Source organism: Centrocercus urophasianus, unplaced genomic scaffold, assembly GCF_019232065.1.
Source record: "Centrocercus urophasianus isolate 14NV4802_14NV808 unplaced genomic scaffold, USGS_Curo_1.0 seq_41, whole genome shotgun sequence".
NCBI lineage: Eukaryota > Metazoa > Chordata > Aves > Galliformes > Phasianidae > Centrocercus > Centrocercus urophasianus.
The window spans coordinates 3,849,884-3,875,186 of record NW_024884989.1 but is presented as its reverse complement, the minus strand read 5'-3'; the positions used below and the strand labels follow the sequence as shown (position 1 = coordinate 3,875,186).

Sequence of the window (25,303 nt, the reverse complement as noted above, 5' to 3'; positions counted from 1 at the left end):
TGTACAGGTATTTCCCAAGTAGCTTTGTACTGTCCAACCAATGTCATGGCATGAGATCAGAGCTGTGCTTCTCAAAACTGGGACATATGGTCAGACATGAAATACCAAATCTTGTTACTAAGAGAAGAGTTAGACTAGCACATGACATCAGTAATGAAGGTGGTCTGTCAACCACAATTTTATATATTTAATACAAGCAAACACTAACGAACTGCTGGCACAGAATATAACTTTTAAAGAGACCCATAATACGTGATTAAATAAAACATATATTTGCAAATGTAGCAAAGATACACAATTTTCCAAAAGCAAGCAGTCCTTGCAGCGTGATCAACGTTCACACCATTAATAACAAGAAATGCACCACTCACTTTATTGTTTACTGAGGTAATGAATGCAGTTCTTACATAACTCAGGTGAGTTGCCAAGGTTTCTGTCTTGTTATGTTGTGACACTAATTTCCCAGTTGGTCAATGAGTTGCACATGTTTGACTGTAACAGGCAGATTTAGTGCTGTTTGATAATATACAGTTGCAACAAGACTTTTTAGTTCCCCTGATATGCTGTAAAGGATAATTATTCCACAAAGCCTGAGGCAAAAACCATGGTTTTGTTTCTTTCCAAGGAAATCACTATCTAATTGCTTTAAATATCTGCCATGTCCATTTAAAGATTTAGTTGCTATTCTCCCATTTTACCTTCATGCCTTCCGTTCACATTTAGAGCTTACTTGCCAGGTTTTCACACTTACCAGCTGCAGCTGATAGAGCTGGTTCAACATCGTCATATGCTGAGGATTAATTGGCGAGGTTAATAGTGCAGGGTTGAGACCAATGTTTTTTGCTGCAAACTGCAAAAGCTGTGCTTGAACCTAAGGAAGAGCAGTGTATTAAGCACTGTATATTCACTTTTAACACTGGTAGCTGTGTAAGATGTAAGAAAGTGTCACAGGGCATCAGGTGAATAATATTACTATTGTATAATTGTGTAATAAATCATTAAAAAAATTACCAGTAGGCTCTAAGTAGGTTTTAGTAACAACACTCACACGTGTATTTACAGAAAGTAAAAGAAAAAAGAGAATAAAGTCCTCAGCTTTCTAGGAACACTGCCTTTTGCAAAAAGGAGCGAGAGAATCTGCATACACAGATAACAGAGCACCCAGGGAAGAACATTTCACCATGTAACATGCTTAATGGCTGCAGAGCCTCAGGATCATCACAGAGTGTGCAGGGGAGAAAGCACGCGGGAGAATTCCAGGAAAAGGGAGAACATAAGACTGGAAGTTCCATCTCACCTGAGGGGATAGAAACTGAGGCACTTGAGCACGAAGACTAGGCTGGGATGAATTAAGAGGTTGCACTGGCGGTTGCTGCGGCTGTTGCATGGTCCTGGCTTGTGCTGCTCCGCTATTGCCAAACATACCCAGATTGCCACTCGGTATCTGAACGGGACAAGAAAGACATCGGCCCTGAAACGCTTCACTCAACATAGAAGCTCAGAGTTCCTTATCCGTGCAGCCTTTATCCCCAGCGACTGTGACTGGCACAGATAAAGAATCCAGGACTGTTCTGGGAGAAGCCTTGCTGATAATAAGGCTCAGAATCAGGCACTGAAAGCACTGCCATACATCCAACAACACCCCAAACCTGCCAGAACTTTGTACAGGTGTCAGAACAAAAGGCAGCTGAAGGTGAAGATCTCTTTTATAAGGATGCATAAGGCTGGAGGTCACAAGATGAAGAGTGAAAAGTACTCACAAAAATATTTGTATTTATGCAAGAAAACAGGATAATGAAGTAATTGAACTCATGTTCTAACCATTACGTTATCTAGAAGTTTTTATACATATTCATTTTACAAACCCACTGATAATAGATGTGCTATTAGAGATGCCTCCTCTTCTGATATGCGTAATGGGTTGTAAGTGCTGAACAAGTACTGCCTTTAGAAAACTAACTTAGAATATGCACAATAGAAGCCACAACAGAACAATATATGTATATATATATTTCTTTTCTTATTGTAACTAGTACTTCAATTTATATGGCAAAATTAACTTCCACACAAACAAGAGCAGTCCATGACCTCTCCATCTCGTTGTGTTTACGAATCTTCCCCTTCACCTCCTCTCCCTTCTCCTGTCCTTTCAGTTCTACCCAGGGGCCAAAACTTCCCTCCTGCACGATGCTGCATTTGACCAGAAAAAGCTCGGCTCCTTTCCTACCACCTGTCAAAGTTGTGAGCTGCCTTGACATTTATGACATGAATAAATAAAACCGCATCACTTCTCACCCATCTCATCACTGAATAATTACTCCAGCCAGGAAGGATGAATCAGAGCAATGTCTCTGTCTTAAAGTCTGTGACAATTAGCAGTGCCTCAAAAAAGAAACCTCACATCAATCAAGGCTGAGCTACATCGGGGTTTGCTGGTATAAATCCATAACACTACAGCGTCTTCTCAATGCATGCGTGTAATTAGTAGGCTAATTACAACCAAGCAGTTGTTTTATGTCCAATAACATGAAATGTTTACACAGCAGGTAGCTTCTTCACTGGTATTTCAAGTGAACAAAGAGTTTGTGTGCATTTTCAGTTCAAAGCCCCATTTCCAAGGGGAAGGGACAGGTGCAAGCTGCGAGTCTGAGCACTGCAACTCAAGCTGTGACCTCTCTGAACAGCCTTACCTGTCGAGAAGAATTCAAGTTTTGCATGCCCAGCCCTGAGGCAATCCCGCCCAGGGTCTGATTAGGGAGTGCACTGTTTGAAAGGGGGAGCTTCAGGCTTGGTGAAGGCAAAAATGGTGAAGTAGTGGGCTCTTCCACTAGGCCGCCATCCTGATTGGAGAAAGAAAGGGTGAGCTGCGTGCAGTGCCCAGGAGTGAGCAGCACACAGAACAGTTGCCCATGAGAATATAAAGGGGCGTGGATGAGTAAAAAAAAACAAAAATGGGTGTATATTAAAAAAAAAAAAAAGAGGTATGAATGATGGGAATGAAAAGCATGGGGTGAAGGAAGAAGAGAAAGAGAAACAGCATTAAGGTACTGTTTTTCTTTACTTTGTCGCACTTAATCCACAAATGCACAACCACCCTCTTCCACCTCCCAGCAGGAAAGGAGGCTCGAGCCATCCAGAGCCCCAGGCAGCCCCTCGCTAACGCTGGGATGGGGAGAGACCTCACAGGGTTTGGGGAGGTCTGCATTAAAAGCAGAGCACAGACAGGCAGTGCAATGCTCCTGCTAACCCTGACAGGCTCGATACGTGAATCTGACACCAGCCTGCATTTGGTTCCACATCACAGCTCTGTTTGTAAGAAAACATTTTTGCATTAATCCCCTCTCCTAACTCAGACACACGAGCCTCTTTCAATATTCTCAGAGCGGTGACTTATTAATATCCACTCTGAAACTCTACCGCACCCACGGAGCACAGATACTTAAAACCAATGCTGACAATGTTGTCTGTGTGGCCGTGCTAGGAAAGCCATGAAGGCACTGCCCAAACCCCCAGGAGGAGGCACATAAGGAGCCCCCTTTCCTAACGGGGCTGCAGGGAACCAGGGCTGAACACGGATGTGATGCACATAAAGCAGCCCCCGTGGGGGGCAGACAGCACAGCAGAAAATACAGCACATCCCATCATCCCCAGTCTAGCAGGTAGCACTGTGGGCAGCACTGTGGTGGGGCACTCAGCTCTCTCTCATGCTGGGCTTTGATGTGTGGGCAGCCTGCAGCAGGCACCATCAAACAGTGCTGGTGTACAAAGCACGGCTCCAAAAGCAGGCAGAGGGCAAAGCCCTTTCATTTGCAGTGTACCAGACTGGTGTTTTTCAAGCAATGTTTTCAGTGCAAAGAAAGGCCTTTGTACAGGTGGGGAGTTAGGTTAGATCAGTCATTAAATCCAATCCTCCTTTGTTAGCAAAGCAGCCCTGTCCTCATAGCAGATACCCAAACAAACGACCTCATGCAGCACGGATCTCAGGAAATTTCACTTCCTAAGATAATCTTGAGAAATGCATTTTCAACAGTTCTCCTTTGATGCAAAGAAAGTTTCTCTGCTATCAGGCACACTGACACTTGACATGCTATCTGACTGTCCTAGGGGGACACTGACATTTTCTAATGATATCCCCAAGGCCTTTCAGCTCAAGATATTTTACATTCTACTGGACATCAGTCACACTCTACAAACAACTGCAGCCTGCATGACAGTAACAGGTTCAAGGATTTCTGCTCTGATCACAGACACGTGTTTCCAATTCTGCCGCTCTCTCTTTAAAGTGAAAACCATTTCAAGCTCTGTGTGCACTCTCTTCCAGGTGCCATTGTTTCCTTTGTGAACAGAACTACTGACCAAAAGAGACCAATGCAATCCCTTCCCATGCCCCAGATTACTCAAATATTGTCTCACTGATATTCTTTTTCCTCCTTCTGGAATGAGGCACTGCTGGGGGAGGTGGAGAACAGCCATGCCAGAGATTTGGGCATCTGATTTCTGCTCTGTTCTGCTCTAGACCACCGTCACCTTGAGCGTGTTCTCTGGCTGACCTACAGCTCGTGTCTTTGGTTTTGTTTCTAACACACTGTTTGCATTCACTCGGGTTTGATTTTCTGAATTTAACTCAATGCAAGAGGCAGACTGCTGCACAACTCTGTGCCCTACAGCTGGGGCCGAAATCAATTCATTTCACATCAAGTATTCAGTCACTCTCAATCCAGACCAGGTGATACCTTCACTGCATTTAGCTTCATGGAAAGGACTTGACACAGCTGCACAATGCTACCAGAGGCAGTATTTCCTTCTACATTTATTGAACAAAATGCACCATCCTTATGCCCAACAAAACACTACTTTCAGGACACTGGAAGGTCTCTCACAACAGTTCCATGTACTAGATATGACAGAATGCAAGCACTGTTAAGACATTTTGGTGCTACGAGCTATGGACAATTTAGCAGAGGATTCCTGGGTCCCTGGGCAGTCACGTGCCCACAACAACTGTCACCTCATGAATGAAGGACCTCAAAAAGCAGTCCTGTATAAGGATGAAGTACCTCATCTGCTATCCCAAAGGCAAAAAAAACTGACTCTTGGGAATGACAAGTGGGACCAGAATGTGAGGAACTGGCTGGAAAAAAATCCAACACTATATTTGTATTAGAAACAAGAGAATAGTGCAGGCAAGTAGAGTGTTTGTGGAAAACCATGATGGCAGTGAACAACCACCAAGACTTTTACACCTCAACAACAGAGAAAAAAAGCAGATTGAAGACCAAAACAACAGTGAAAGAGGGGCTTAATTTTCAAGGAGAGGATTTCCTACATGCTCAAGAATTTGGGAGGATATTTGCAAGCAGCACCAGGCCAAGGAAGACAGGATTCTATGCTGGTGATATGTGGAAAAGCATAAAAAAAAAGAAGGTAGAGGATCAAAGTAAATGACAAAATAAAACACACCAAACTTGAGCTCTAGTGCTCCAGAGCGGTACCTGAGCCCAGAAAAGTTTCAGAAAAGAGCCAATGAAACACACGAGGCTCATTTCTGCTGTCCTCCAGGATGCTGCCAGGAGCACCTTACATGCATTTCTTACAAATCTGATGTCTCCAGAAGACATCACATAACATCTTCAAGCAAACCTGATGCCTAAGCACAGCATGCTTGCCACCAAGTATAAGGTAATATGGTTGAGATCACGTATCGGGGTACTGCTAGGCTGGATGTTTGTTTTCTCAAAGCCACTGGATTTTCTCCTTTCTCTTTTTATGGTGTTACAGAGCAAGATAAGATAATATCCTGAAAAAGCAATGCAATTAACAAAGCACTGTGTGCCAAAGACTGACACAGAATGAAGAATACGAGTTAAGTGCTGACACAATCAGCTGACTGAGGCAGCAGTGAGCACAGTAACCTAGCTTACAACTTCCTGAAGAAGAACCCTGCATAACTCATGGAAGTTCATCACTAAAGCTAGATAAAGCCATCACTAAAGCTGAGGAAAAGGATAAGGGCAAGACAACAGGTAAAATGAGGAATGTCAGCCAGATTGCTTTGTGCAGCTGTGGCACCAACCACGGAAACGATGACCTGATCAGAAAGAGAGGCAGCTCCAGGTTTGTGCTCTGAAGCATTAACCTGAAGGACAAAAAGGCTCTGGAGAAGAGCTACTCCAGTGTCATGAGATGTAAATACAGAGAGAATATCATAGGGAAAAAAATCTGTTCTTAGTGAAGAAGCCGTTATTTGTTTAATTCACTTAGCAAGTTGCTCAACACTAACAAATACAGTTTGGGATTATTTCCTCTGTCATATTGAAGTCACTGTGACAGATTATGCCTAGACTGACAGATTTTACTTGCTGTATGAATACTAATCATTCTAGTACTCCCTTCTCAATACCTGTGTTTAACATATGTTTCCATAATTATGTGTTACGCTGCACATAACACACCCCTCCCTTCTGCAATAAATTTACTGCACAAGATATTGCTATTCAAGAGAAGAAAAGGCTAGCTGGCACGCATGCACTAATTCTGTGACCTCCATGATGAGAGGGATCTTTCAATTAACACACTCATTGAGGCTGGACACAAACAAATAGTTGGTTATTGTTAAGGATGAATTTCAAGTGGCAGGAAGAGAAGAAGAGCCAGGTAAAGCCTGACATGTTAGGGAGCAAGGCTATGATGGACACACAGTGATGCCTAGTGTCCTAGTGCACTGCTGTGCTGATCTTCTTAATACAATACATGGGATCTGTCACAGCTCACACCTTAACTTCAACCATAATGCTATACTTAAGACTGTAAGAAGGGTGGACAATTGGAAAGAATGATTATTCCTGGTCAATAAAGGTTTTAATACAGTCTGTTAACAAGAGTAGGTATCATTCCTGTCTCACATCCTCTAAATAGCTTATGTAAAATGAGCTGCTTTCAGCACAGCTCGTAAAAAATGCACTGCTTTCTGCAACTGAGAAATAAAATATAAACTTCTACAGACATTTCCAATAACTCATGAAATAAAGACTGGCACCACAGAATGCTCACTCCTGATGAACAGTTTTGGGTGGGAGGTGTTTTGGTGAGTTATTTGCAGGGCACTGCGTCAGGCTGTCACTCCCATTTCCTACTGAAGATCTGGCTGCACTTCTCCCTACATTCTGTTCTTTAGGCACTTTGAATCTTGGACACCACTAAGGCCTGAACCCTCCTCATTCATTGCACAGTGCTGGAAAATTTGTATGTGACCACAGGAAAGGAAGCTCATCTGAGAAGCTGTTTACGACTGTCTGCTCTTTGACTTAAAAATACCTCAGCTCCTCATTCCTGACTTCCCTAAAACCCTGAAGCATTCAGTAGCACTCAATGGTATTTCTCCACTGTACAGCCTTAACCTGTGTACCACACTCACACTTCTGAACCTACCTTGTCAAGGAAGGTGGGGCGGTCCATGGAAGACTCTTTGGAGATTGGTGGTGGGCGGCAGCCAAGGGGTTTGGTGACCATTCCATTATAGTCGGTCACTCCCATTCCACGCTTGTCCATTTCCACCTTCTTTTCCAGCAGAGCACCTTCAGAGAAAAGGAAAACGGATTCAAGAAGGTGGCACAAAGGCCGTGAATTTGCCAGCATCAGTGCTTCCTTTTACAAAAGCAAAAACCCTCAGTAAAAACACGTCATCCAGCTGAACTGGACAAGATCAAATTCTCAGAATCATGGATTTGGGGTATTTTTTTCCATTAAAGGGAAAAAAAAAAAATCAGTTGCAGAGACACTTACTCATGGCCTGATCGAGATTCATATTGTTGCTCTTCAAGGCCTCTTCCGCTGGTTCTCTCTGTCAAAAACACAGGTCACGTTAAGACAAGAACTCATCATGCTTATAAGATTTCAAAGAAAACTGAGAAAACACATCACAGTTCTGGATTTAGTATTTACTCAGTGACACAAACGTCTGCGTGTATTTTTCTTCTGCTTTTACTAATTCTCACAGCAGTTCAGTTTGTTAGCTGTGTACCACTTCTACAAGGTCAAGCCACGGTCTTCTGTTATTCCAATTTCTTCCTGTTTTCTATGGTTAACTTAAACATTACTACTCTGTGCCCATCCTTAAAAATACAGCTTTATTCTCGTTTCTTCTATTTAATAAGGAATTATTACCAAATTTCAAAGTAACACCATAAAACTCTCGGTTTCCTAAGTTCTATAAATATCATCAAGCAATCTCAGAGAGCACTCTGCTGGCTTATGGCAGATTCCTGAAATTGAAGTAAATTTCTAATTGTGTAACAGAACTGCTTCCCAGTCTGAACACGGCATCATCTTTCTGTAGTTACAGTTTGAAACACTGAAAAACAAGGAGTTCAAGCTCCCCATCCCTGCAGGCATTCAAGGCCAGGCTGGATGTGGCTCTGGGCAGCCTGGTCTGCTGGTTGGTGACCCTGCACACAGCAGGGGGTTGAAAGCAGATGATCATTGTGCTCCTTTTCAAACCAGGCCATTCCATGACTCTACGATTCTAACAACAGCTCAGCCCCAGGTGTGCTGAGCTGCGAGCACTACTCACAGGGAAGCCCATATCTGTGAGCTGTTTTATCAGGCGGTTCATGATCCAGGCCTCATCTTGCTTGCTAGATGTCTTCATGCCCTTGGTAAACAAGCAGAAGATTCCATTAACGGTTGGCTTCCCATACCCGTACTAATGAGATGTAAATCAAGTACACAAGCAGTTTTTCTTGTTAACAGTGCATACTATTTCAAGATATATCAGTACATTAATTTAAAAAGTATTCAGAACCCTACAATCATTGCAACTTTTTTTTTCCCTTCCCCTACAAATTATCCAAACTCTACAATCATCATCAAACTCCACCTCTGTTCAACAGGTGCTCCATGTGCCACTTCCTATTTGATTGGATGACCACTGAATTAAAGCCACCTTTGAATTTAAGTATTTCATGGTAATCTTTGGCAGAGAACCACAATGAAATAAAAAATCTGACAAGCTTGACTGAATCATTACACTGATCACATCTGTGCTGGGTAATGGAGTAGTAAGTGGATTGATTAAATGCATCCCTCATTTCTGCAAGTTCCAGGCTTCCCTTGTCCTGGAATGAGGTACACACAACAGAAGACGTTCTAATGTAACTGGGTATGGTCTTGCTTAAGCGTGCCATCAGTACAGAACTGCTTCCTTCTCATACCTATACAAACCTTCAAGTTATCTACTTGTTTCTCCATACAGAAAACAGGTATTTTTTGCTGGGCTACTCCATCACAAACTACTGTTTGTTTTCTAGCACCACACAAAGTGGCTGAAGGCCTCGTAACAGTTTTCCCATTGACACATCACCATTTCTTCAGACTTGCCCTGGAAACAAGGTAAGCTGTACTCCAATATGGAAGCAGTGAGCTGCGTTGGTGTTCTGGTGCAGGGGTGTATTTATTGCCAGATGTAATGCAAGAGAACATTTCTAACAACGAATCCCAGAAATGCTGCACTGTACTTCTACTCATTCCCAGAGACCATCTTTATTTTTTCTTACCTTTTGAAGTCCTTTCTTTGGGGCATTCCCCCAGGAATTACAGGAGGAGCTGCTTTCTTGTGAAGCAGTATTATTCCACATATCTCCTTCTTCATCTTCCCACTGACTAGTACTGAGATTCACTTCATCCCCACCACTGCCCCAGCCTTCTTGCATAGATTTTGAAGCTGGAGGGAAAGAGGGAGAAAAAAATCAGACTCAATTTTATGCAAATTTTACAGAAACAGACTTTTATACCATAGCCTACATGCTAATGTTTAAGTATTTTCAAGAGATATAGAGGTTCATCAAATAGCTTAATTGGCATTAAATGATAAGGACTCCTCCTTTGAAGCTAACAAAAAAGAGAAGTGCTCTAAATAGAGCTACAGAAGGAAAAAGTCCAGCAATGGCAAATCTTCCTTTCTCCTAAGCAAGAGAGATCTGTGACCCTTCCTGTCTCCTAGGAACAAGGAGCCAGAAGTATGACCACACACTTGTTGTGTATAATTTTGCTTTCACTGAACCTCACAATTTCAGCCACCACATTCTTCCACTGAACAAAACCAAACTGCAAGGTTACTAATGGCCAGAAATGCATCATAGAAGAATGAGGTCTGAAAGGAGCAAGCAGGCTGCAAGGAACACTGTACAGTAAGTGACAAGGCTGCGTCAGCTCAACCTGTTTTATTGTTTCTTCTGCTTAAAGCAGAGATTACTCATTCTAAGACCTCTCGTTCTTCTTTTCAGGTTTTCTGGGACTTTTAACTGTCTCTCACTGCAGCATTTAGCAGCAATAACACTTAAAGATTACCACAACCTGAACGTTAGTTTAAAACCAGACCTGCAGCCTTCAGGGCAGTTGGAGACTTAAGATTTTTATCAAATAACTTTTGTTAGAAATCAAGAACCAGAAAGCAGCTCATGGTGCTCCCGAGCCTGTGAGCAGCCATAACAGCTGAAGCACATATCCAGTCTTTCAGTTTAATGGATGAGTGACATCATGGCCAGTCACTTTCATGTGCTTCTTCCCTTACCAAAGTCGATCCTATCTCGACTGAGCTCAGTTTCTTCTCTCCCTAGTACAGGTTTCCTTCAGTCCTGCAGTTTCCTTCTTTCCTATGCCTGTTATTTACACTGTACTGTCCTTAAAGAATGCAAAAAATACCCTTAAGGAACGCACTTAAATTTATTGGACGAGTTTGTTAAATTTATGCTTTTAAATGAATCTGGTATCTGGTATCAGAATCTGGTATCAGAATGTTTCGAGAGACCTACAAGAGTTCCGAAAATGAAATTAAGAAATTCCGAATTAAACACACAAGAGAACGAGAAGCCCTGCCTGCCGATGCTGGCAGCAGCAAACACCTTTGCCTTCTTTTGTCCCCAGACCCTGATGCCCACCATGTACCTGGTTTGCACAGTGCTGGGGCAGCAGCTGGAGCGGCTGTTCTGCCGTAGGTCCCCGCTGGCTCTGCAGGGCTCTCTCCCCACCCCGTCCCACTGCTGGGGGGTTTCCCCCACGCCGACGTGCCGTTATCGACTGCAGCAGAAGGGGAGGATGGCTCTCCCCAAGAAGCTTCACTCTTCGTGTGGACGTTAGGCATTTCTCCCCAGCCTGCTGGAACGAGGCAAGGAGGAAAAGTGATGAGGTTTCTTTTGTCAGTCATTACAAAGTCGGACGTTTTATTCGAGCCTTTAACTGGAAAGAGCATGTAACTAATAGAGTAACTACAACTAGTTACTCTAACTATAATTAGTAACTCTCCTATGAAGAAAGGCTGAGGGAACTGGGATTGTTTAGCTTGGAAAAGAGAAGACTCCGGGGAGACCTCATTGTGGCCTTCTAATACTTGAATAAATAGGGGGAACGGCTGTTTACAAGGGTGGGCAGTGATAGGACAAGGGGGAATGGTTTTAAACTGAGATGAGGAGGTTTAGGTTGGATATTAGGAGGAAGTTTTTCACACAGGGTGGTGAGGCACTGGAACAGGTTGCCCAAGGAGGCTGTGGATGCCCCAGCCCTGCAGGCATTCAAGGCCAGGCTGGATGTGGCTCTGGGCAGCCTGGGCTGCTGGTTGGCGACCTGCAGACAGCAGGGGGTTGGAACTGGATGAGCACTGTGCTCCTTTGCAACCCAGGCCCTTCTATGAGTCTATAATAAAATAGATTTTAAAATCTCCTTGGTTTAGTCTCGAAAGTCCTTCTCTTTTCTCACACTTGTATGCAAGACATTATTTACTTGCTAACACTTTCAACACAGATTACATATGTAGATAACATTCCCTAAAGCTCTTATTACAGCTTGTGGCTGACTGTGTTCACTGCCTGCCCCTTCTCTGAGGCTCTGTGCAACAATCAATTTTATATATATATATATTTATATATATATATTTTTTTTTTTAAAAAAAAATATTTTTATTTTTATTTTTTTACAGCAGAACTAGACAAGACTGCAATTAGAATGAGGACTGGCAGGTAGCAGCCCCTGCCTTCCTGCAGAGTATTACTTTAACTCACTAAAGCCACTATAAAGAAGCTACCATATACACACAAGCTACTATGAAGAAGCTGCCTCAGTCTGCCTTGAACGTAATGCGCTTAAATCCATGTGCCAATGGGCTTAGTGCTGGAGCTGTGTGTGCCAGGAACTGCTTCTGCAACCTACAGAGTAACACACAGCAATGCAACAGAATTGGAATTGGAATTTAATGCGTCCCTTACCTCTTACAAAAAGGGTTTTTTTGTCCCAACGTTTTGTGTTCTGTTTTTTTTTTAACCTTTCTTTTGTTGCACTCAGGAGTTCAGTGGTTTTGTTGAACATCAGCACTTGAGAAAAGCGTTTTTGGAGCTGAATGTTATTTAAGTGCATGTGCTTTATTCCAATGAATGAAGGCCCTGCCCATCTGTAGCTTCTGGCTCACAAAATGGAAACAGGACTCGTTAAGAAGGAAACACTTCAGCTCCCAAAATCAGCCTTAAACCAGAACTCATGTATGAGAAAGGCAAAGTGTAATAAGCTGTAGACTGTAAATCCCAAAGAATTGGTCCTGCTGCTGCTCTTTAATCTACGCTGAATTTTGAGTGAAGACCATGGACATGCAACGTCCAAGTTAAGTTCTTTAAATGCACTGAGAAGTAATATGGGATTACAAACACCGAGGGAGCCAGGCTTCATTGAAAGATCATGCTTGAAGGCACCCAACACCAAACAAAATGTATTAAATGGAAGTTTTCAGTGTCACACCAAATCAAGTTCAGTGCAGGAACTAAACAAATACAAGCTGAAGGATGCTGAGTGCTGCAAAGACGTGCCAATTCCAGCTCCATTTTCCCCTCTGAGGTAAGGACCCCTCTGCTCACATCACTGTCTGCATCACCTTTGTATGGCTCTGCTTTACAAACTTAACAAGGAAGGTAAGGTTACATATTCAAGCAGATGCTAAATCCTGAAGTGGAAAGAAGATACTTGCTTTGCAGCCTCCAGAAGAGTGATTTGTTAATGAGGTTTTTCCTGGATTTTTACAACATCAAGCATGAGTCGTATCTGAAACAGACGTAAGTTCAAAGAGCCTGCGGTCCCAGTGCAGCAGATCCCAAATGTTATTGCAGAGGGCTGAAGCAACACACAAAGCTACTTCTAAGCTCCCTTACACAGCCCTAGGGAAGCAAAACACCTTCGTAACTGTCTCAAATCTCAGCTAGTCTTCCACTTTCAAAAATTCTTACTATTTTCCTCTCTGAAAACAACACACATGTAGGCTTTTCTAAGAAAAAGCCCCATGCTTTTAAAACAAAAAATAAAACTACAAACAAATGTCTCTGCATGAATGCTGTTTTGCAACAGCATAACCTCTGCTAAAGGGCTCCTTGGCAAGAAAGTGAAGCATTAATACTGCACTTTTTCAACTGTTAGAATTGCAAGAAACAAAGAGATCACAGTGAGTAATGAATACGGCCACATTGGCAGAGTTTTGTTTTATAGAAATAAAAACATAATTAACATTGGGCCTCAGCCAGCAGGAAATCCTCCAGGGAAAGTGAAATGTTAACTGAGTTATGGCAGGATGCAGTTGTTTTCCCTCAAAATAACCCTATAGCCATTTAGATGATAGAAACTGTTCTCCTTGAAGTCGTTTGGTCTGTGATACATAGCAGAGCGTATGACTACAGTGAGGCAAACTGAAGTATGAGAGCCTTATGCAGATGGAGATGGAGGAGATTTAGGAGAAAAAAAGATAGTGTATCATTAGTCTCACGCAGCGAATAAACAAGCTGCAGCACTGTACAGCCATGTGTGCAGCCACGGGAAGGTTCCTGCACCCTTTAACCTCAGGTCCCATCTCCTGCTAGCTTCATGCAGTGGGGCTCAGTGCCTTCTTGCATGGCTCGGCTCTGGGGAAGCTCTTAGTTGGCTCTCAGCAAAGTCATGGCTGCAAGAAAGCAGAGGTCAGGTTTCTCTGCAACACCTGGCCATCTCCCAGAACAGAACTGTCAGGGAGCTGAGTACCCACAACTGGATTTTAGGTTCTAAATGAACGCCCTGAAGGAGTGGATGGAAGTTTAAAGGATGATGCACTGCTCCCATCTTTTGCTCCATGGAAATCACAGACTGTAAGTGGCACTGGAGCTGCTGCCAGCAGAACAGCAGGAGATTGCAGAAGCAGCAGAAGAATTCAGACTTCATTTAGATTTTTCCAAAGTTGAGCTGCTCATTCTCTAGGCTCTGATTTTCAACATGAAATCTCCATAGGAAAGCCTGCGTTATCTTCGACTGGCTTCCTTGCTCAGATGGAGGCCTGGCTGCTGGAATCCTGTCAGTCTGCCTACCCAATATCTCCCCTCTCACAGGGGAGCATCCAGCCCTTCCTAGCATTTGCAGGAAAGATCTCTCACTGCTTGGGATCCAAAAATCTCTTTCTCACTCATCCCTGTTTTGTCACTTTGTCTTTCTAAACAACCCACCGCTGGCTTGGGAGGGAGCTCCTACAACCAGAAAGGAGTACATTTATCTATCCTGGTTTTTGTGTGCATTTATCTACAACACAAAAAGAAACTCTCAGAGCACATGCGTTTCATGAAGTGCGTACCAACATCTGCTTCCCATCAACAGCTTTTAAGCTCTGCAAAGAATGTTGAGAATTTCTGAGGATGGGTGACAACTCGAATAACAAGGCTGTAACTTGGCCTGCATTTCTGAGCTAACACAGCATAAACTTCTATTTCAAAAGGAACTGCTACTCTTTTATGAATCATTACCTAGTTCTGTACAGCAAAACCACCAGCCACCTCTTGGTTGTCAGTGTGTGACTGTGCCATCCTACAGCTACACAACGGGCTTCCCTACTGAGACAGGAACAGAACGGGGATTCCTTATTACCTGAGCCATTCCCTGCAATAAATGATAACCATGACTGGCAAAGCACATCACGATCCAGGTGGAAGACCAAATTCCAGTGGTAACTACTCAGTTCAAATGCTGGAAGATCTCAGATGAGCACTTACCTATGCCCTAAGGCACAGCCTTTAATTATACAATCAAGCTTTGCACAGAAATAATGGACATGTTGGATAAATGTGCCTTTGGTTCACAGAAGTGTCCTGGCTACAGGACTTGTTTCCCCTGCTGCACAGGTTGGAAAGGGATATTCCCCATCAATTGGAAGGGTAATTGGGGTTAAAAAAAATAGCATTACATGGTACGACAGCACCCTGCATCTCACTGCTGTCTGTGAGGAAGGAAAATCACTCATTACTTACTTCTTTTTTTTCTTTTTAATCCTTTTTTCTTGCATTCTATCTTCATTACATTCTGAAAGCTGTTCTAGCTTAGTATCTTAGAACATCTTATTTCTAATGAAAATCTTTGCAAGATGCAAAATGCGGTCACTTCAACCAAGTCATGTGGCAGCCTGAGTGGGTGGCTTCAAATTAATATGCATTTCTGACTGCACAACCACACTGCTTCCAAGAAACTCTTCCTTTGCTACCATCTCTGAGAGGCACCGCTGCACACCAAGAGTTTTAGAAACACATGGAATCATCCAAAAATCAGCTTATGGAGGGAGAACCAACCAACCAACCAACCCACGCTAAGAAAGGACACCTTTGCTATAATCCAGAAATGGTAGATCTCAGTTTCATGGCTGAAGGTCTCAATACAGATGAAATAAGTTTAAGGTAAATGGTAAATGGAGCGTGGCCACGTACAAACCTCTTACGAGATTCCTCTTTCTGGAGCCCATTATTTGACAAAAACAGACATCCTCAACTGTTAAAATATTTGACTGGAGTAAGGAACATGAGACTACTTTTATAGAGACATTACATTAAGTTGGAATTATTTCACAACATCAAAGACAAAAAAAATGATGGCAATAAAAGGAGGAGAACAAATCTCTCTTGGAGAGAAGCACAGTTAGAAAGCCAATATTTAAGCATGGCCAAGACAAAACAAAAACTTGGACACAAAATCAAACGAGAAATATTAAAGAGCACTGCAAGATTGGATTTGAGATGTCTGTGGTTGAGACACAGAGCAGGGCTTCCAGTGACATTTATTTAAATACCTGTCCTCTAAACAATTTTTTCTCTGTACCTCCCCCCTATTTTTATTCTTTGCTGCTCGTCTACAACAGCACCTTCTCTTCCATTAGAAAAAATCCCAAGCTCTTCTCAGACAAACAACGCTTAAAACCTTGTCTCTGGAACAGAACTGGAGTGGAATGGCTTTTTTCAGCCACCCTGAATATTAACATCTTTAACCAATCCAGCTTTACGAGAACCTCATAAAAGCCCAGGCTACAGTCCATGCTTGAGACCTGAAGGATGGAAGAGAACCGTTTCTCCACAAATGACAGCAAACAGAAGAAACAGCACCAGGCTGGATTCATGCAACAGCCAAAAAAACATCTGCTGCCAAGAGATAGGGTTTGTGGAAAAGAAACAGATGCTCAGCGTCTAAACAAGAATAAAGACTGAGTAATAGTAAGAGAAGACAAATAACAGAAGAGAGGTTAGCAAAAAGACATCCAGCTCTCCAAGAGCGGACGGTGCTAACGAATGGTGAAAGACCTTACAATGAAAATATGGACCAACGTGCCAAGGACCCAGAGCTTCAGTGGCCTGATACTGGCTAGAGCTGCTCTGACTTTCCCTGCACAGCCAGCCAGCCTTCTCTCTGGTGCTACTCCCCCAAAAAATCTCTACAGCACAAAGGTAAAGCCAGCGGGTTCACCCAGACACACAGCTCAGGAAATGGCTCACCAGGACATGCTGCAAGCACACTGCAACTATTCTCAGATTCATCGGAGCAGCGCTGCCAAAAAGATGACGGCAGGCAGTAGAAATTGGCAGAAACACAAAATACCATGCCTGTGTCTAGAAAGAACTGGAAATAAGGAGTTTGGACTTTGGAAATGTGTCTGCCAGGTTCTATGGGTTCTGTACTCAAGGCAAGCAGCTCACACCGCTGTTTCAGAGTACATACAAACATTTATGCTATGATATAAACAGAGCATTCCTATCTTTACCACTCAGTTACACAGTGAGCATTCAGTAATGCTGGTACCGGTACAATGGAGCTTACAAAAGTGCTGTCATACCTGGGCCAAGCAGCGGGGACCGGTTCGGCTGGGCACTTGACTGGTGCGATGGCTGAGGTTCAACCATGTTTGTGTTGATAATGGTGCTAGTGGTGGTGGTATTGGTTGTGGTACTGCTCTGAATGATAGGATTATTTCTATCCCACATGTTTACAGTCTTGTTGTTGTTGTAATTTGGGTCGCCCCAAGCCGAGGTACCATCATCGATCTCCATCTTGCGGCGAATGGACGGTGGAGATGGCTCTTCCCAGCCAGTTGCCTCACAGTTCTCTTTTTGTTTGGCTGGCACTGGCCCACCAACCCACCCCGACCCCGTCTGTTTTACAGAAGCAGCTCCACCCCAGTTACTCACACTGTTGTCCTGGGGTTTATTAGCCCAATTTTGTTGGGGGCCTGGCTTTAAAGATTCCCCCCAACTTGTACCTGTATTAGCCTTGCTGTTTGTGCCATTTCCCCACCCACTGGTCCCAGACCTCGTGGAATCATTCCATCCAGACCCTGACCTATTGTCAGAATCCCACCCAGATCCATTCTTCTTCCCATCACCCAAGTGTCCAGGAACAGACGATGAATCTGTCCAATCTCCACCTCCTGAAGTCCAGCTCGGATTTGATTTCTGTCCGTCTCCCCAGTTTTGAGATTTGGGTTTCTGAGGTTCACCCCAGGTAGGTGATTTGTCCTCCTGATTTGCGGTCCCACTCCAAGTGTGGCCGCTTTTGGCAGCAGCAGCATTATTAACAGTAGTAGAGCTTGCTGACTCTCCCCACCCCCCTGGGCCATTTGGTGCTTTGTTGTTATTGTCTCCCCAACCTGTATTTGTTGGAACAGCTGCAGGTGGAGAGTTGACCCACCCAGATACTGAAGAGGTATTTGTACTGTTCATGATGGACCCATCGTTCTTCCCCCCTGAGTTTGAAGATTGAGTAGCTGCACAACCCCAGGCCTCCGTTCCATTGTCATTCTTTCGTTCAGACCTCGGGGACTCTTCAAATTCCCAGGCAGTGTTTTGCTTTACAGGGGTCTGTCCCCACCCTGTATTGGACAGGACCCTGGGGTCAAGGTCATTTCTTGGCAACTGAACTTGCCCTTGGTCTATCATCCCTTTGTCTCTCCTCCTGCCTTCTGCAGCCCCCTCCCTCCCAGTACTGCCTTCATTTTGACTTCCACCGCTGTCATTGCTTCCTTCGCTAGCTGTGGTGCCAGATGCTGCAGCTTTGGCCCAAGAGTTTATTTGTTCGTTGCCCTGCTGCATGGCAGGATTCGGACTGGTAACACTAGAGCTATCCCACCCCGTTGATCCTTTCCCATTGATGTCGCTATTGGAATGCTGGTTTGGGGGCTTGACCCATTCACCATTGACACCGTTACTGGCGTTACGGTTGGGGTGGCCCCAAGCTCCAGAATGCACACTACCAACACCGCTGTTGCCGCTGCTCCTGCCCCACGCCAGTACCCCAGGACCAGACGGAGGCCCTGAATCCCAAGCACTCGCTCCGTTTCCTTCCTTTTGCACAGCACTGCTGGATCCATTTTGTTTAGCACTTAATGCTGAGTTCACAGTGTCTCCATTCCCCTGACTGAACCCAGAATTGCTGTTTCCTGCGGCAGGATTACCTGGGGACATCCCCCAAACTGAACTGCCCATTCCTTCACCACTGCCCCCACTGACTTGAGAAACTGATGTTCCATTAGCACCAGGAAGGCCTTGCAGGTGGGGCGGGATGATGGCCCCCATACCAACAGCCATCCCCCAGTTCGGCAGTCCATTTGTCTGCATTGCATTGATAGGGTTTGGTGAAGAGTTCATGGGGTTAGTGTTATTTGGTCCATCAGTGTTAAGGTTCTGAGGTTGTACGCTGAAAGACACATTCTGAGAAGTGGACGTTTGTGGTTCTGTGCTCTCTTGCGGCAGCAAGTTTCCCCAAGCACCTAAGGTGCCTGTCGGGTTCCCATTCTGGTTGCCCATGTTCTGACCTATGGCACTGACCGGACTGCAAATACTGGAAGGGTTGCCTGCTCCCACAGTTCCCTCATGTCCAAGTACAGGCCAGGCAGCTGGATTGGCATTAGGGTTAAGGTTAAGATTAATGCCAGCATTTGAGTTGGAAGCACCCCAGCAGTTTTGACTTCTACCATCTCCAATCATGTTGTCCATCTTGCCATCCCCACCGCTGGCAGAGCAGTGAGCTAGGCCAGAGCCAGAGCCTGCAGCCATGCCCCACACTCTGGCCGAGCTGCCGTTACCATTGGCTCCACCAGCTCCAAGGGCACTCTGGTTAGAAGTGCTTTGGACGAGTGCTCCGTTGGCGCCATTATTGCCATTAGTTTTCTTTGTATGTCCAGTGAAGTTGCCTTGGGCACTCCCTGTAGCCATGCTACTGTTCTCTGAGCCACAGTTGGAGGCAGAGTCAGTGTCTGTAGTACATTCTGAGGCAGATTCAGTCTCAGCTCCTGTGATGGAAGGCCACGCTTCCTTGTCAGTCCTGTCTATTATCACTTTATCCCAGCTGCAGTTGCCTTCACTCCTGAAAGTGGGCTGCTGTCCCCAGTGGGAATTTTCATAATGGTCTCCCAATCCACTGTGACTGAGATCTGAAAGGATCCAAAAAGGTTGAAAATGAGTGCATGGTTCAAGCACCACAAAAACACAGTTAACTACAGTTTTACATCACTAGCTATAGTGCTGTGCCCTGCACTGAGATGTAACGTGTCCTAAGATTCCAAGCATGTCTTCTAACATGATACAGCAATTTTCTTCAGTACAACTAAATACTAAGTTCATGTTTCGACTTTTTGTGTTGTTGCTGTTTTTTTTTTTTTTTAAATTAAAATTCTCAATTAAAATGGAATAATTCCATTCTAGAAGACACAAAAACATTTTACATGCAGTGGTATATAATTAAAATAATAATACACACCATAAATAGAGACAGCAAACACAATGACCTCCATGAAAAAAATCTAAGAAGCAAATTTGTGAAAAACGCAGAAGATGATCTGTGAAATTTATTTTTTGACTCAGTTCTCAGAGCACCCAGCAGAAAAACGTAAAACGTCTTCCTGCCATTGCACACACTGCAGCCACAACAGCATCCACACACTCCATTCACACTTCATTTACATTCTCAGCCCTTCCAGTAAATAAAGGAACAAACACTGACAGCCATCTTCACTACACAGCATCAATTATGCATTCCAACACTGCTACTGTAACTTTTACATTATAGCAGAGAACACATAGGCGTTTCACAGTAACAGTTTGGTCAAGAAAATCAGCTCTTAAAGGATTTACAAGGGATTTAGATGTGCTTTTTAGCTGCACATATCATCCAAAGTACGTCCAAAGTCCACCCCCCACCCAATGAAACTAATGCTGTATTGCACAGATATTCAGAAGGCAGTCTTCAGAGCACGTACCTCATGTAATACACACCTCATACCTATCCTCAAACAAAGAGGCTAATCAAACAATTTCTAAAGAAGCTCTTGAACCTCCAATTGCTTGCTAGGGTGCGAAATGACACTGAAAGACACAACCATTTTCACACTAAGGACTCCAGCTTAGTCCAGTTTTTGCTTTTACTTTCCATCCCAATCGCTTTGGTAGAGATTTCTCCTTTTAGTTTCTTTTAATGGGAACCTCATGGCAAGTAATTCAGTCCCATCCTGGGGATACATGGTGGAGGCCACCTGCACAACACTTCTTCCAACTGCTGATCTAAAGAAAGCAGCTATACGTTACACATTTTGGATGCCAATTACTTTTACTTGTCGTAAATCTGTACTAACATGACTTTGATTTTTACAACCAATTAATCTACATCAGATTTGAGTAAGAAGTGCAAGACTGTTCTGAGGGTAAGATGTATACAACAAACCTCCCAAATAAGCTGTTTAACAGTGGATGACTAACATGCATTGATTTGAATCACAAATATTTTGGTGTGATTAGCTCCTCCAACTGCTTCCAATTAAAGGTACTCCTCCAACACTGTGAAAAAATTATTCCAAGAATAGAAAAAGCTCTCCTGAACAAAGTCTCATTATTCACACATTTCACCTGTGGCTTTGCAAGCGAGAGCTGTGATTATTAAGCTGCCTCACGCAGGTTATCGGGATACAGAATGAACACACTAACCCAGGACAGACTGCATCTCATCTCAAAACCAACTGGAGACACTTTAAAGCAAGGATGGGAACACAGCCTTAGCTCACTGCCTGTCTGCTCACAATTCCAGGACATGCCTGGTGTTCACAGAAAGACCCAAACAATGGGCATTTACAGGACAAACTGACAAGAGAACATGAAGCAGCTGGTTAGACAATGCCGATTATTGCCCCCACATGCAATGGCCAGCAAGAAGGAAAGCATTCACGTTACACCTGCACGAAACTGACCGCTTACAGAGCTGAGGAAGAAGGCAGAAAATTTACCTGATAATCTACGAAGGTGTTAAACAGAGCCCAGAATCCCAGATAAGGCAGGGAAGGAGAAAGGAAGCTTGCAAAATGACCCAAACTGGGTTGACGGGGTCAAAAATATGAGCCAAGCAGCATTCGGAGCAGAGCAGAAACAAACAAAGGAAAAAAGCTGCAGCAGCCAAGGCCAGCAGATAAGAAGTTGAGGTAACCAAGGAATCAGATAAGAGGAGTTGTGTGTGATTTTTTTTCAGCACAGTGGGTGGTGAGCTTCAGCAGTATGTTTCTGGCATGTCAAGAAGATTTAAAAGCAGCTAGAAATACAGTTTCAATAAAAAGGTCTCACAAAAGCTGAACCTGAAGCTCCACCTGCGAGTGCAGGAGCAGAGCGGTGCTGCGCAGGGCAGGCTGAGGGAAAGGGCACAGCACCTGCAGGGCTCCCTGTGCACATGGATGGCAGGAAGAACAAGAAAACAGCTGCCAAAGATTCCTCAGCAGGGAGCAAAATGGTTCATTGCATGAGTAGTGGGATTTGGAAGAGCAGCCAGAGAAACAGACAAACCAAAGAAGGGAGAGAATTACACAGAGTAAGAGCTGACCATTCCAGAACGGTCAGGTACTGCAGCTGGGCTGAGCACACTGCTGGGGCAGCATCACACGTCTGGCTCCAGAAAGCAGCACGCATGCAGCTCAGAAACATTCCACTTTCAGAGGGCTTGCAAATCAGTATTTGCTCCTTTCCAAAAGCGTGGTTGCCAGGATTCAGATTATGGCCTCAACAACAGCAACCACTGACTAATCTGAAAGAGGTTCCTTCGATAAGGATTGTGCTAATTCCAGTGCACAGCACACAGTGCTCCCACTAACAGCAGCTCTAACGCTACCCTGTGCTGCTCAGTCACTGCTCTGGATTCGGCAGGGATTCAGGCTGGCAGCTCTCACAAGGAACATGCTCAAAAAACAAAGTGGTCAAATCTAAATCCAGCCCTTCCCAGTGTGACGTGTGCTGCAGCAGGGTTATCAAATTAAAAACAACAACAAAACAACAAAAGAAAAATGCACTCAGGGATGGTTCCTTGCAGATTCCAGACAGAAGCTGCTCCTAAAAGCTATGAACAACAAGCTCTGCCTGCTTCCCTTCAGCTTCTGGGGTCTGAACCTCTGCTTTCACATCTGTTACAACACGAGGGCAGCTAGCAGGGACCTGACGACCTGCCTTAACAAACGAGCTGCAGGAGCTGCTGGGAAGTTACAGCTTTCTTCCAGCCCCAGACAGGCAACATTTTCCAGAGACAGCAGCTTCACAGCCTCCCAAAAGGTACTGCAGCAATTGCTTTTAACACCGAGCGCTGCTATAAAAACAGTAAGAAAGGGACAGATTAAAAACCCACAAAATAAACAGCAAGTTGCGAGAGCTGTTACTTTGCTGCTAAACAAAGATAACGCACTTCCAGCACAGAACAAGCTCCCAAAAAAGTGTTCTTATACAAGGCTTCCAGAAAAGCAAACATCCAAAGGACGTTTTTCCATTTTCTCTAACCTAAAAGCAGTTCAATCCTACAAAGCAAATAACCCGAGAGCAGCAAAGTTACACTTAGCCCACAAGGATTTTACACCAACGGGAAAAATAATGAAAGGAAAATATTTTTATACGATTAAATCTTGGGGTAATTTTTTTGTTGCTTGTTCGGGGTTTCCTTTGAACACAAAAATCTCCTCTGACTCTCTAGGAAACCACGTCTCCACAAAAACTGCCATGGCTTTATTTTATAAGCTGTTAAGGCTGGAATGGGAAAACCAATAAAATGCCAGTACTTAAAAAGCAGTTCCTCTTTACTCTTGCAAAGCTCTGAAGTAAAGCACCCAACCTGCCAGGAGCATCACCATCCTTCCTGGGAGCTGCCATTGCGAGCAGAGCAGTAGGAGATGAGAAGCACACACCTCATGTCAGCACTGCTGCTGCACCGCCAGGTCCAACCGCTGTTACCACCAATACTTTGTGCCTGGAAATCTTCACTACACGTCCTTTGTGAAATACAGTTCTCTCGGCTAACAAAACCTCCAGTAATCAGGAAAGAAAACTAACATAACGCTGAGATTAACAGCACTTCTTGTTAATCAGAAACTGAAACAACAACAAAATACGCAAAACACAACCAAAACTCACAACAAATTGAGTCAAACTCCTGGCATGCTGGCTACCAGAAAATCGCACAGCTTTGACCAGGGCTACCAGTAAGCAGCAGGTGACTGAGTTTTGTTTTTGCAATGTAATGGGGCAGGAAGAGATCCCTGCTATTAAGCACTGCAGCTGGCTGGGTTTCACACGCTGCAGTTCAGAAAATGTTTCTCCTTATGTTAACATAAACAAATAACTTCAAAATCAGGTAACTGCTTACATAGTCTGCAAATGTAAAGTGCGAGCAGAGCAAAAGGTGAGGAGCTGTTGCATGCATTTCTCTAAAAGCAAAGTGCACGGCTTGCAGGAAGGCAAACACTTTTATCTGAAAACACTGTTTGCAATCATATTCCTCTCTGCTGTTTTGTTGCTGTTTTTAGCTCCATCTTTATAACTTCCATCGCAGTAATTACTTTGAACAACACGCAGCACAATTACACACCTTCAGCTATAATTTAACATTCAGCTGATTTACGAACCGAAGTAAGAGGGAGGTGCAAAATGGCACCACCTCGGATAAATTTTTAATGAGAATCTTATTAATAAGTACAGATTTGATTTAAAGCAGAACAAACAAAACAGATTCCCCTCTTCTTATTCCTAGCTGTATTTCTCAATGCATGTTAGTCAGCACAATAGCCCTGGGTTCACAGGCTCTCGGTTACCTGCCACATCCAGCCCTGCCATTCCCTGCCCGGGGCTGAGGGCAGATCTGGAAGCTGTCCTCTACCTGACGCACCTTGCTGTCCCCTAAATGCCAACAAGCTGAACTCCTGAGACCCATACATCATGTGTTAAGGCAGACAAAAGATGGAAGCACCAAACACAACAGCTTTACTTTAAAACGAAGCCCAGCTACGCACACAAGTGGGAAAGCCCGACAGCACGTTCCAATTCTCTGCACTACGACACAAACACGTCGCTCATTTCCTCTGATGCCAGACCCTTTCAAACACATTCACGACAACAAGCACGAAACACGCAGCGCTGTGCGCAGGATGGCACAGCACACAGCTCAGCTCGGAGCTCTGCCCGGCGCACGGCTCGCTGCGGAGACGCCATTTTATCAAACCTGAAACGCAGCCAAGAGCTGAGCACGCCGCGCTGCTGCTGCTCTCTCCCTGAAACGTTATGTAATAAATTGATTTAACAGCAGCAGATGCTGTTTTCTCAGGGTTAGGGTTCCGTTTTTTTGTTGTTGTTGTTTTGTTTTCCTCTCCCCCTTTGGCTCTAAGAAGGGCTGACGGGTAACGAAATACCTGAAGCAAGGAGCCGCCCAACCATCCTAGGAGTCGCTACATTGCGTGCAGAGCTGCTCCTGATCTACGTCCTGCGCTGCAATATGTCGGCTGTGTGCAGCCTGAGCCTCATCCTGTAGCGCTGCCAGGAGTCGCGCCGTGCCGCGCTGCGCTGGGCCTGCCTGCAGGTTGGGCCCGGCCCCAGCCGAACGGTGCTTCTGAGCTTTGATTATCTAATTGCAGCTGACACTAAACCGATCTTCCTTCCTCTTTAAATTCTTGCAACTGTCACAAAACATTTTCACTTCAGGACCCGGCTACAATTAGCGCTCC

At 44.2% G+C, this 25,303-nt stretch overlaps 1 protein-coding gene across 5 annotated transcripts in view; it reads right to left on the bottom strand.

Moving 5' to 3' along the window:
- TNRC6C (trinucleotide repeat containing adaptor 6C) overlaps positions 1-25,303 on the bottom strand; it is a 70,432-nt gene that overhangs the window by 13,443 nt on the left and 31,686 nt on the right. For 2 of the 5 annotated variants that reach the window (XM_042833250.1, XM_042833251.1), the window contains exons 4-12: positions 17,135-19,726; positions 10,942-11,151; positions 9,552-9,718; positions 8,570-8,650; positions 7,783-7,840; positions 7,429-7,574; positions 2,691-2,840; positions 1,298-1,444; positions 752-871 (exon numbers count right to left, since the gene is read on the bottom strand). In XM_042833250.1, the coding sequence (XP_042689184.1) occupies positions 752-871; positions 1,298-1,444; positions 2,691-2,840; positions 7,429-7,574; positions 7,783-7,840; positions 8,570-8,650; positions 9,552-9,718; positions 10,942-11,151; positions 17,135-19,508 (3,453 nt within the window). In that variant the 5' untranslated portion in view covers positions 19,509-19,726. Of the gene's footprint in view, positions 1-751; positions 872-1,297; positions 1,445-2,690; positions 2,841-7,428; positions 7,575-7,782; positions 7,841-8,569; positions 8,651-9,551; positions 9,719-10,941; positions 11,152-17,134; positions 19,727-24,991; positions 25,091-25,303 lie in introns of those variants that run through there. The other 3 variants (XM_042833248.1, XM_042833247.1, XM_042833249.1) reach the window with 3 other exon arrangements.